Source organism: Oryx dammah, unplaced genomic scaffold (assembly GCF_014754425.2).
Source record: "Oryx dammah isolate SB20612 unplaced genomic scaffold, SCBI_Odam_1.1 HiC_scaffold_11, whole genome shotgun sequence".
In the NCBI taxonomy this organism is placed as follows: domain Eukaryota; kingdom Metazoa; phylum Chordata; class Mammalia; order Artiodactyla; family Bovidae; genus Oryx; species Oryx dammah.
In genome coordinates, this window is record NW_024070195.1 from 47970316 (window position 1) to 47984034 (window position 13719).

General features: G+C 40.1%; 1 protein-coding gene across 1 annotated transcript in view; it reads left to right on the forward strand.

The window, feature by feature from the left end:
• Positions 1-13719, forward strand: part of PRIM2 (DNA primase subunit 2) — a 290358-nt gene that overhangs the window by 196565 nt on the left and 80074 nt on the right. Inside the window, exons 9-10 of the mRNA XM_040249226.1 lie at positions 4061-4133; positions 7632-7817. Coding sequence (XP_040105160.1) covers positions 4061-4133; positions 7632-7817 — 259 coding nt within the window. The remainder of the gene's footprint in view (positions 1-4060; positions 4134-7631; positions 7818-13719) is intronic.

Consider the following 13719-nt stretch of genomic DNA (forward strand, 5'->3'; position numbering starts at 1 on the left):
TTGTTAATAAAATTGATGAAGTTTTTAAAGTCATAAAACTGAAACAATATTTTGACAGTTCGTTACACGTTTTCACTCATTAGTGTAGCAGCTGCGTTATTTGAAAGCTTTGTGACAAGAAGCTGCCACAGGCTCTGAGGGTGGCAGAAGGTGCCTCACTTGTCCTGGGCCTGTTGGGAGTCTCATCTCATAGCTCCCTCTGCACTTCCAAGTAAAAGCCAAGGGTCCCATCTCATGAGCTAATGTGAGTTGTTCTTGAGGATTTTTATTCTTTTATGGAAGCACTATTTGTTCCTTTTTCTTTTACCTTAATTGCCTTCCTTTCTCTGTCTGTTGCTGCTGCTTTACAGTTTTTACAAAGACTTCTCTTGTCTGGAATATTATTATATTCTTCCAACTGATTTTCTGTTGCCCAATCCTTCCAATTTCTGCTTTCTTTCTCGAGTATAAACTGCTCATGTGAATTCTTGCCCCAGATAGTTTTATGGTTCTTTACTGCTTACAGACCATCAGATACACTGCTTCTCATGATTTCTTTTTCTTGTATCTGAAAATCCTCCCCACCTTGGCTTCACCTATCCATAACTAGTTCAAGTATGTATTAAATGGCTGTGATGTACCGACTCCTTTAACAAGATACAAGCTAGCCTTTCTGATCCTGAATGAATGGAGGAGAATTCTCATTCCCTCCCTCCCTTATGCTTCAGTTCTAAATTTCTATCACTTTTCTTCTGAGAGTTCCACACTTGCCCTTACTGGGTTGGCTGGTGGCCATCTTGCTGTCTATTCATAATGTTTTTAGAAATGTGATGTTGACAGTTTCCTTATATTCTCTCTGTAATTATTTATACCCAGCAAATTCATTGTGTTTATCATTGTTGCCATTCTCTTTTTAACTTTTTTCCTTGAAATTTGGCCCTTTTGCATATCCTATCAAAGCACTGAGGAAGCATTTTAAACTGCCTTTCAGGTCCTCTTTATACATCTTCTCTTTGTACTTTGTATACTGCATTAATCTGGGCTGAGAAAACTGTTTACTCATAACTATAATCATGTTTGTACATCATTTATACAAAGCTTTTATATTTGTTCATGTATTTGAGCTGAAAAGTTCTTTTAGATAATTGTGATCAATTTATAGCCTAAGAAATGCAAGGGTCAAGGAGTGACCCAGCATCTCCCAACTAGGGGACGAATTCTCTCCAGGATCAGTTGCCTCCCTTCCCATCCTGTTTTGTGGTCCTCTGTACTTACTGGTCAAGACTGCCATAAGGCAGCCTTATGTGTGTACTGGAATATGTACATTCCAGTCTGTGTACTGGAATATGCTTTAGTGATTTTAGTTAGCACTTTGAATTTATGATTTCATTTGATTTCCCCAGCATTTCTGTCAGTTAGGCAGGCCTGGCATTATTAATACTATTTTACATTATTAACATTATTTTACAAATGATAATAATGCTGATTGCCAGTTTGCCAAACGAGTGATTTAAAGAACAGAAACAAGAGCAGGTCTTCAGACTCGTAACCCTATGCTGTTTTCATTGCCCTATATATAAGATACATTGGAAAGTGAAACATGTTTTTACTTTGTCGGGATTGAACCTGGGTCAGAAAGATCCCCTGGAGAAGAGAATGGCAACCCACTGCAGTATTCTTGCCTGGAGAATTCCATGGACAGAGGAGCCTGGTGGGCCACAGTCCATAGAGTTGCAAAGAGTCAGACATGACGGAGTGACTAACACTTCACTTCACTGAAACAATTCGCTGGTTGTGTTCTGTTTTAAAATGTGAAATATTAAAATTAAATGGCAGCTGTTGTTTTAACTTAGCCTCAGTTTTGTGTGCCATGGCACTACTAGTCTGAGGCTAAAGAGAATGAATCCCTTTATGGTATACTGTCAGAAATTTGTTACTGGAGGGAGAAATAAAACCAAAGGCCAGAAGATGTGTTTTGGGTACAGGATCGTTCTGTGTCAGTCTCCGCCATTTGCGTGTCCTGTTCTCAGAGTGATTCTGACCATTCTTGGCCCATAGAGGGGGATTTGGGGAGGGGACACCTGCACTTGTGACGCTTTTCTCGCCAGTGGCTGCAGTGTCTTGGGATAGCTGGTAGTTTTGCTTCATAATCCGTATCCATCATTTAATCAGTGACTTGATTGATTGTAGAACAGCTTTTCTACAGAGCGTCTTGAAAGAAAGTGAAAGTGAAGCTGCTCAGTCGTGTCTGACTCTTTTTGACCCCGTGGACTATAGCCTACCAGGCTCCTCCATCCATGGGATTTTCCAGGCAAGAATACTGGAGTGGGTTGCCATTTCCTTCTCCAGGGGATCTTCCCGACCCAGGGATCGAACCCGGGGTCTCCCACATTGCAGGCAGACGCTTTACCATCTGAGCCAGCAGGGAAGCCCTTGAAGGCAGCCCTTGAGAGCATCTTGAGGGCATATGTTAACCAGCAGCAAGAAGCTCTAGTGCTGAGCAGTAGAGGGCAGAGCATCTGGAATCCCTTGTGACTGTAACGACACTTTAGGCCAGAACTTCCTTTAGTTGTGGGGTCTGCATGAACCCGTTCGACTGTGGTTTTCTGTGTAACCATGTGGTTCCTGGATGTCTGCATCTGAGTCCTTGTTGATGGAGCTGTGGATATGGAGTTGTATCAAGGAGGTGATAAAGTGTACAGGTGGAGACTTTAGGTAGAATGAACCATGTTGCATTTCCTCATTTCTAAATATACAAGACGACAGTGTATCACGGGGAAGAGAGTAGTAGAGTAGTGTGGTGTAGTGAATTCCTGCTGCACTGCTGACTTGCTCTCTGACCTCAGAAGTTCCCCTCTTCTCAAATATACAGTAAACTCACTTGCTTGGGGCTGTTGTAAGGATACAATTCAGTTCAGTTCAGTCGCTCAGTCGTGTCCGACTCTTTGCGACCCCATGAATCGCAGCACGCCAGGCCTCCCTGTCCATCACCAACTTCTGGAGTTCACTCAGACTCGCATCCATTGAGTCAGTGATGCCATCCAGCCATTTCATCCTCGGTCGTCCCCTTCTCCTCCTGCCCCCAATCCCTCCCAGCATCAGGGTCTTTTCCAATGAGTCAGCTCTTCACATGAGGTGGCCAAAGTACTGGAGTTTCAGCTTTAGCGTCATTCCTTCTAAAGAAATCCCAGGGCTGACCTCCTTCAGAATGGATTGGTTGGATCTCCTTGCAGTCCAAGGAACTCTCAGGAGTCTTCTCCAACACCACAGTTCAAAAGCATCAATTCTTCGGCGCTCAGCCTTCTTCACAGTCCAACTCTCACTTCCATACATGACCATTGGAAAAACCATGGCCTTGACTAGATTAGAGGATATGAATGAGTACTCTGCACATGTAAGTGCTGTCCACATGTTACTTATTTTAATGAATAGTGATTACGATATGTTAAGTCCTTTAACAAAAAATATTTCATCTCCAACCTGCTATCAACACTGCAGGCAGGCAGTGCCATCTCCATTTGACAAACAGGGATCCAGAGTGTGGAGAGTCTTGGTGACTCACTCTAGGGTCTGCTGAGCAGTGACTTCAGACATAAGCTCTGTTTGTGCCTAGCTTTGTGCTGTGCTGTTGGAGAAGGAAGTGGTAACACACTCCAGTATTCTTGCTTGGAAAATCCCATGGACAGAGGAGCGTGGTGGGCTAGAGTCCACGGGGTCGCCAGAGTTGGACACGACTTAGTGACTAAACCACCGCCACCACCGCGCTGTGCTGTTACAAGGGGTCAGTAGTAGAGGAGTGTGAACTTTAATAACAGGTTGCGTATTGCTCTTAAGGAAACAGCACTCTAGATTAGGAATCGGGAGACACAGATGAGCACTACATTTCTGTATTATTTATGGGGAAAGTTACTTAAACATATTCTGTGAAATACCTTTGAAATACTTGGCTATGTTTCTCCTAAGGTTTACGTATGAAATGTTTTCTCGTGACTTTTTGTCAGAATTTTGAAAATTTCCTTTGAGGTGATCAAAATATGTTTTATAAATTTGATTTTAATAGGTTTTTTTTTTTTTTTTTTAGTCATTCCTACACTGGTCAAGACTACAGTACACAGGGAAATGCTGGCAGGATTTCCTTAGACCAGGTTGATTCGGTAAGCATCTTACCCTGTTAAACCTTGTCAACAGAGAAAACAGAGTTTCTTCAACCAAAGATTATTTTTAGGGTGGGGTGACGGAAGAGAATGTTATTTCATTGCTTGCCAGTCATTTAAAAAATAAATGCCATGTGCTGTGCATATGACTTTTTGTCATTATAGGAAAACCAAACAATCAGAAAATTATTTGTAGTCTGATAAAAACAATTTAATCAGTTTTGCAAAAGGAGGTTTCTTTTAAGTGATGACACTTAAATAGTATTTATGTGTTTATATTTAAACACCATATAATTTAGGAAAGGAGGAATGGAGAGTACTAAGTATAGCTGTCCCCTACGGCTGCTGCAACAGCAAACCATAGGCTGGGTACCCTGAACAACAGGATCTTATCTTCTCACAGTTCTGGGGGTGAGAGTTCATGATCAAGATTTCAGCTATCAGTTTCTTCTGAGGGCCCCCTTGGCTTCTGGGTGTCTGCCCCATCCTTCTGTCTCTTCCTCTGCTTAGAAGGCTGCTAATCACCTTGGACCAGGGCCCCACCCCCATGATCTCATTTAACCTTGATTGCCTTCTTACAGGTCCCAGCTGTAGATACAGCCACATTCTGAGGTTGTGGGGTTAGGACTTAGCATATATATTTGAGAAGGATGCACATTATTCCATGACACTAAGTATAGGTCTCATGTTGCAGCCAGAGTGGGCAGTTCATTTCAGCTTCACTTTGTGGCTCTATAGGGGAATCAAGGCATGTACACTCAACTATACTTTTACTGTATAGAATTTCACTTTAATGCACTGTAGGATTTCTGCATTACCCAAAAAAGGGAAACTAAGTCAACCATAAATAATCTTTGTTTAGATAATTACCAAACTATTTACAATAAATTAAAAGTACACTGAGGTTTTAATGCTTGGAAACAAGAGTTATAACGGTGAGTAGGGGGAGATTCTGAGATCATCTTCCTATTCGAGAAATTATAATCAAGTAGAAGTTGTTACGATGAAAGACAAAGAGGCTGCCTGGTCAGTCAGGGGAGCAAAGTGAGACCCATCCCTGCTCACAAGCAAAGTGGAACCTGCCAAGGAGCCCATGAGAGGTGGGAGTTAAGCTCAGGAGGAGGATACTTGAGAAGGTGAGGGAGATACAGCTGAGACCATAAATGAAAAAAGTTTTCTTTAATTGTTAATTTCTTTAAAACATTTATTTGAATTTGCCTTTTGAGAGCCATTTTTCTTATTTTTTGTGTTTACTTTTGGGTTATTTTAAAATTTCATCTGTGATTCACCAGTTGTGCTTTTGAACATTTATCCCAGTAAAATGAAATGTTAGATATACATGAAAACCCATACATTCATTTATTTGAAATAACCCTCAACTGGATTTGACCCAAATGTCCTTCAATGAGGGAATGAGTGAATGGTTAGACAAATGGTATTACATCCACACACTGAGGAGATATTACTCAGCAATAAAAGAGGAATGAGCTATTGATAGCTGCAATAATTTAGATGAATTTTGTAGGAATTATGCTGAGTAAAAAGCCACTCTCAAAACTTTATATGATTCTACTTACGTAACGCTCTTGAAATGACAAAGTTACAGAGGTGGAGAACAGCTTAGTGGTTGCCAAGGGTTCGAGAATGGTGGGGGCAGGCTGCAGAAGATGGAGGTTATAAAAAGGGAGCCTAGTGCGGGGGCCAGGATTCTTCAGCCTACACAGGAAAAAGGTTCATAGAGTTAAGTACACAGATATGAGCATGTGTGTGTCACAGACAATCTAAATTGAGTGGATTGTGTTAGTGTCAGTATCTTGGTGGTGATAATGCACTACAGGTTTACAAGATATTACCTTTAAGGGAAACCTGGTACATGACATCTCCTTGTATTATTTCTTACAACTGCATGGGAATCTAAAGTTATCTCAAACGAGAAAGTTTAATTAAAAAATAAAAAAAAGAAATAGGTAAAATAAATGTCAATAATTCACTTAACCTACCGCACTATTGCACTCATCTCACATGCTAGTAAAGTAATGCTCAAAATTCTCCAAGCCAGGCTTCAGCAATATGTGAACCGTGAACTGCCAGATGTTCAAGCTGGTTTTAGAAAAGGCAGAAGAACTAGAGATCAAATTGCCAACATCCGCTGGATCATCGAAAAAGGAAGACAGTTCCAGAAAAACATCTATTGCTGCTTTATTGACTGTACCAAAGCCTTTGACTGTGTGGATCACAATAAAGTGTTGAAAATTCTGAAAGAGATGGGAATACCAGACCACCTGACCTGCCTCTTGAGAATCCTATATGCAGGTCAGGAAGCAACAGTTAGAACTGGACATGGAACAACAGACTGGTTCCAAATAGGAAAAGGAGTACGTCAAGGCTGTATATTGTCACCCTGCTTATTTAACTTCTATGCAGAGTACATCATGAGAAATGCTGGCCTTGAAGAAGCACAAGCTGGAATCCAGATTGCCGGGAGAAATATCAATAACCTCAGATATGCAGATGACACCACCCTGATGGCAGAAAGTGAAGAGGAACTAAAAAGTCTCTTGATGAAAGTGAAAGTGGAGAGTGAAAAAGTTGGCTTAAAGCTCAGCATTCAGAAAACGAAGATCATGGCATCCAGTCCCATCACTTCATGGGAAATAAATGGGGAAACAGTGGAAACAGTGTCAGACTTTATTTTGGGGGGGCTCCAAAATCACTGTGGATGGTGACTGAAGCCATGAAATTAAAAGACACTTACTCCTTGGAAGAAAAGTTGTGACCAACCTAGATAGCATATTCAAAAGCAGAGACATTGCCGACTAAGGTCTGTCTAGTCAAGGCTATGGTTTTTCCTGTGGTCATGTATGGATGTGAGAGTTGGAGTATGAAGAAAGCTGACCACCAAAGAATTGATGCGTTTGAACTGTGGTGTTGGAGAAGACTCCTGAGAGTTCCTTGGACTGCAAGGAGATCCAACCAATCCATTCTGAAGGATATCAGGCCTGGGATTTCTTTGGAAGGAATGATGCTAAAGCTGAAGCTCCAGTACTTTGGCCACCTCATGCGAAGAGTTGACTCATTGGAAAAGACTCTGATGCTGGGAGGGATTGGGGGCAGGGGGAGAAGGGGACGACTGAGGATGAGATGGCTGGATGGCATCACGGACTCAATGGCCGTTGAGTCTGAGTGAACTCTCAGAGTTGGTGATGGACAGGGAGGCCTGGCGTGCTGCAATTCATGGGGTCTCAAAGAGGCAGACACGACTGAGCGACGGAACTGAATTGAACTGAATATATCTAAAATAGTATCATTTTGACATGTAATCAGTATAAAAATATTAATAAATACAATTCATCTGTAGTCACAGTGAGACATTAATAACTTCTTTATGGTTTTTGTTTCTGTTCCAGTTAAACTGAATTTGCAATATGCAAATTAGATTGATTTTATAACAGATATTGTGGGGATTGATAAATAACAAAGTATTCTTTTTTTCTGTAGCTTTCTACCAAGTGCTTCCCACCCTGCATGCGTCAGTTACATAAAGCCCTGCGGGAAAATCACCATCTCCGTCATGGAGGCCGCATGCAGTATGGCCTCTTCCTTAAGGGCATTGGCCTAACCTTGGAACAGGCGTTGCAGTTTTGGAAGCAAGAATTTATCAGAGGGAACATGGATCCAGACAAGGTAATTTTGGAAAATCTGAGCAGTAGCTGAAATTTTAATTTGGTCTGAAGATTAAAAAATTTTTCAATATGCCCCTGAAATGTAGTTGAAATTCTATAATTTACCTACATAAAAAGAAAGTCATTAATTAATCCAATATTTGCTAAACAGAAGGTTGGGAAAGGTTGATTCAGTTCAAAGGGTAAGATTGAAACAGCCAGTGTAAGATGTAAAGTAATGCTTGGATGAGGATGCTGTACTTCTCCTTGGTAGGTAGACTGCCAGTAGTTTGCCAGTACACCTGAAACTGTGTTCTGAGTTGTGTTTCTGTTGGAATGCATCTGTATATGTAACACATAGAGGCATATATACATACATGCACAGAACTAGGAAGTGTTGAGAAAGAATAAAGTGAAAACAGTTCTGAATGCATTTTATTGTGTTATGCAGAATCTTTCACAGGGAATTTATTTTTTCCCTCAAACTTTAAAATTTGTTTTGTATTTGGGTATAGCTGATTAACAATGTTGTGGTAGTTTCAGATGAATAGCAGTGGGACTTTGTCATACATATACATGTACCCATTTTCCTCCAGCCCTGCTCCCATCCAGGCTGGCACATAATGCTGAGTAGATTTTTGTGTGCTATACAGTAGATCTTTGTTGGTTATCCATTTTGAATATAGCAGTGTGTACATGACCTTCCCAAACTCCTTAACTATCCTTTCCCCCTGGCAACCATAAGTTCGTTTTCTAAATCTTTCACAGGGAATTTTTAGATAGATGTTTATCACTGTAAGCTTGAGATATCATTTTTTTTAATCATTTTAAAAACTGATACTATATTATGATCATTTTCTTAGGTGGTTGAATCATTTTTGAAAATGTCATTTGTATTAGTTGCATGAAATCACGTCCTTTGAAAGTGGTATAATTTGCTTAATCATTTGCATGTTACTGAACACTTGGTCATATCCATTTGACTGTGTCATAAATGTTATTGCAAACAATATCCTGAGCACATAAATCTCTGATTATAATTCTGATTCTGTCCTCTGTATGTATTCATCAGGGGATCAGTTTACTTGGTGAAAGACTGTAGACAGTTTTGAAGTTTTGTTGAATTCTATCATGCTACTAAATGACTAGAAAGTCTGTAAATTAGCCATTGTGAGAACTTTGCTCTGTCATTGACATCACTGTATGTTATTGAAAATGTTCTTTGATCTTTTTATTAGGAAGTTGATGTATTAAGTAGATAGGTGTGTTAGGGTTCTCCAGAACCAATTGTATGTGTGTGTGTGTGTGTGTGTCTCTGTATACAAAAAGACAGGTATTTAATAGCCCATGTGATTATGGAGGCTGCATCCCCAGAGTCTGCAGGTAGCAGGTTCAAGAACCAAGAAGAAAGAGTTGGTGTTTCAGTTTGAGTCTGAAGGCAGGGAAAAGAATCCATGAGTGAACTCACAGCCCTCAGACAGGAGGGGTGTGTGTGTTAGTCACTCAGTTCAGTTGCTCAGTTGTGTCCTACTCTTTGTGACCCCATGGACCACAGCACACCTGGCTTCCTTGTCCATCACCAGCTCCCAGAGCTTACTCAAACTCATGTCCATCAAGTTGGTGATGCCATCCAACCATTTCATCCTTTGTCGCCCCCTTCTCCTCCTGCCTTCAGTCTTTCCCAGCATCAGGTTCTTTTCCAGTGAGTCAGTTCTTTGCATCAGGTGGCCAAAGTATTAGAGTTTCAGCTTCAGCATCAGTCCTTCCAATGAATATTCAGGACTGATTTCCTTTAGGATGGACTGGTTTGATCTTCTTGCAGTCCAAGGGACTCTCAAGAGTCTTCTCCAACACCACAGTTCAAAAGCATCAGTTCTTCGGCGCTCACCTTTCTTTATAGTCCAACTCTCACATCCATACATGACTACTGGAACCACCATAGCTTTAACTAGATGGACCTTTGTTGACAAAGTAATGTCTGCTTTTTAATAGGCTGTCTAGGTTGGTCATAGCTTTTCTTCCAAGGAGCAAGCATCTTTTAATTTCATGCCTGCAATTACCATCTGCAGTGATTTTGGAGCCCAAGAAAATAAAGTCTGTCACTGTTTCCATTTTTTTCCCCATCTATTTGCCATGAAGTGATGGGACCAGATGATCTTAGTTTTCTGAATGTTGAGTTTTAAGCCAACTTTTTCACTCTCCTCTTTCACTTTCATCAAGGAGCTCTTTAGTTCTTCACTTTGTGCCATAGGGATGGTATCATCTGCATATCTGAAGTTATTGATGTTGCTCCTGGCAATCTTGATTCCAGTTTGTGCTTCATCCAGCCCAGCATTTCTCATGATGTACTCTGCATAGAAGTTAAATAAGCAGGGTGACAATATACAGCCTTGGTGTATTCCTTTTCCTATTTGGAACCAGTCTGTTGTTCCATGTCCAGTTCTAACTGTTGCTTCTTGACCTGCATACAGATTTATCAAGAGGCAGGTCAGATGGTCTGGTATTCCCATCTCTTTTAGGACTTTCCCCAGTTTGTTGTGATCCATACAGTTTGTTAGTCACTCAGTCGTGTACAACTCTTTGAGACCCCATGGACTGTACCCAACAGGCTTCTCTGTCTGTGGAATTCTCAGGCAGGATTACCAGAATAGGTTGCCACTTGCTTCTCCTGGAGATCTTATTGACCCAGGGATCAAAGTGGGGTCTCCTGCACTGCAGGCAGATTCATTACAGTCTGAGCCACCGGGGAAACAGGAGGAGATAACCTCTTAGTCACAGGAGAGGGGGCCTTTTGGTTCTGTGCAGGCCTGGGGAGGATTGTATGAGGCCCCCCACACTGGGGAGGCATCTGCTCTGCTCGGTCCACCAGTTCAGATGTTAGTCTCCTCTAGAAACACCCTCACAGACATATCCAGAATAATATGGCCAGAGGTCTGGGGCCTGTGATGGTAAAAAAATAAACCATCACAGTAAGTAAGGATTTACGAGGTTGGGTTTTCAGCGAAGTTAGTGAAGCTGAGGTAGCTCTTTAGCCTGGTTTGTGCTATAACTAAGTGGGGTAAACGCAGATCTGGGCACCAGGCCTTCGGCTTGTGCATCTGTCTTGCGCCCCCCTCCTCCCCATTGGCTTATGTGTGTATCTGGGATGGTCTCATATCAAGGCCATCAGTATTAACTTTTAAACCTATGTGTTTGAAAAAATTTTTCAAATGAGATTTTTATTTTAAAATATAAAAGTTTTATTCAAAAATTATTTGTAAAGAAAAATCAATAATTTTTATCTTTCTAGTAATATGTAGCAGTCTGTATTTTCATTAGCTTATTACTGATTACAGCAAATATATTATTTTGATGAAAATATATTAAGGTACACATATGATTTACTGTGTCTCTCTAGTGTTCTGTTGTTACAGTCTGTTGTTGTAAATAAAAGTTCATGTTTTTCTCATTTATATCTTACATATATTTGCAATGAAATTAATTTAGCATCTCTTTACGAAAATACTCTCTTCAACTGTACTTACTTGTTAAATGGTACATACAATTTAAAATACTTTTTAGAGGCATAGAAAATTGATTCCTTAAAATACTGTGTATAGAGCACGATTATGGAGGATATATTGGACATTTTCTGTAGTGCTGTAATGAAAGGACCTGACATTGAGCCCAGAATTTACTTGGAACATTGCTTCTGTTGGATAGCTTGTTTCCTGACAGTGCGGGATGCTTCTGAGGTGATTCAGTCATTCTCACCTGGACTGTTCCTTTCTGTGGTTTCCCAGGTGACCATACTTCTGATTGCTTTTTCTTCTGTCCATGCCCTCATTGTAACTTACTTGACATACGTTGCTTTGTGCATCTGAGCAGAAATTATGGATACCTTACTGTTGCTTTTGGGGGGCAGGAAGCGGTCATCTTGTAGGTAGTAGGAATTGAACTGTGAAAGTATACTTGTGGCAGAGGTGATTCTGTAAATGCAGGCTTCCCCTCCACGCTCCAACACAGTTACTAAAAATCAAAGGATTATTAGCCAGTAGAACCTGGTCTTGCTAGATAAATGACTACCAACTGGGACCAGCTGTGTAGGGTAATGATAGTGTAATTTAAAGATACATAATTTCATAGCTTTGAACATTCACTAACATCATATAATCAATTTGAGATGTTATAAAAGTTCATACAGAAAATAGTATGAACAAGGTTTCCACTTACATTCTCTCTTGGTTGAAATGAATTTCACTTATTTAAATATGGATTTTAGATTGTATCAGCCAACAGTGATTTTTTAAAAAGACTTTTGCATTATAAGATTTCAATATATTTGGTAATAGAGTGACCTGAGAGAAGTAACCAGAGCATGATTACACAACACGGTGGTGAGAAGGAGCATGTTGTTGAGGCATGGAGGCATGAAGTTACTAGAGAGGGTTGTGCTAGAGATTTGGTGAGATCAATCTCATATCAAGGTTTAAAGGAGGTGATGGTGCTGATCAGTTGAGAGAGAGGAAAGGACAGCAGTACACGGCAGCAGGAACCATGGGAAGGCAGGCCAGGCTCTCCCATTGTTTGTTGTTTTTCAACCATTATTTTATAATTCTTCCATTATTTGTTGCTGCTGCTCATTCACCAGGTTTTATTTTTGTCAGCTGGTTTGGGAGTTGTGATTTTTGAATGTCTGCTTTCAGACTTCTGTATGGATTTGACCTGTTGGTATATTCAAATATCATTTTTATTTGGATGCATATTATACTAGAGGGTAAGGAATTCTAGTATTAAAACATCACCCACTTCCAGAGAACATTCTGTTGTTATGAGTCATCTTGCTTTAGAGTATAACTTACTCCCAAAGTATTAGTTTTATTATGTAGGATTTTAATATTAGATTAATTGATTAATTATATTATGAATGTTTATGATATATTAAAAATTTAACAATAAAACTTTTTCAGTTACTCTTGTCAGTGGGGATCAAGGACATGTGAAAATTGCACTTAGGTTTCAAATAAGATTGTTTGGATTTATAAATGATTCTATAAGAGGTATCCAGAGCTTTGAATGTCTTATTCCTTAAGTAATTTCTGAGATTCCTGAAATAAATGCACTTATACTTTATGCAAATAAAATATATTTATGAATCAGAGTACAGTTTTATGCAAGTTTTTCTTGTTGTAATTATAATTTACATGGCAGTCTACCTGAGAAAAAGCCTCACCCTGTGCGTAAGAGATAAAATTAATCAAACCTCTATTGAAAGCATGAAGAAACTTGGCACTAAATATTCTTTCACTTGAAATTTGGATATTAAATCCCTTCAGCCACTGGCTTTGTTAAGGATTAAATTGAACTAGATAATTCTTCTCATAAATTCAAAGCAGTGTGTCTGCTTGATCAGATTGCTTGTAGAGCTGTTGTCTGAATTGCTTTGACCCTACTCTGTTGGACATTAAGTGCACTGTAGATCACAAACGTGTTATGTGGCTGAGTTCTCCTCCCTGGTGAGGCTATACCCGAGGTCTACTCCATGTTGTCATAATTGGGTCAGGCAGTGTTTAGCACTGTAAAAATGCTTATCTTTTGTCCCAGATCCAGCTCACATCATGACTTATTGTAGACCTATGTCATTAAAAATGGACCACCCAAGGATTAAGTGGCTGGTGGGGTGTGCATATATAAAGCATATTTACCACTGGGTTTTTCTTTTTAACATCAGTGGTTCTCCCATGACCCCAGTCAGCAGCATCAGCTTTAGCAGTGTCTGGTAATTTGTCAGAAATGATGACTGTCAGAATCAGACTATGGAGGCAGGTCCATAACTGATGGTTTCCAAGACTCCACAGGAAGTAATGTACACTGCAGACTGAGAACTGTCTTTTAGATGTTGCCTCATAGAAATCTAAGTGATCGTAGTTTATCAAATAGAGGCA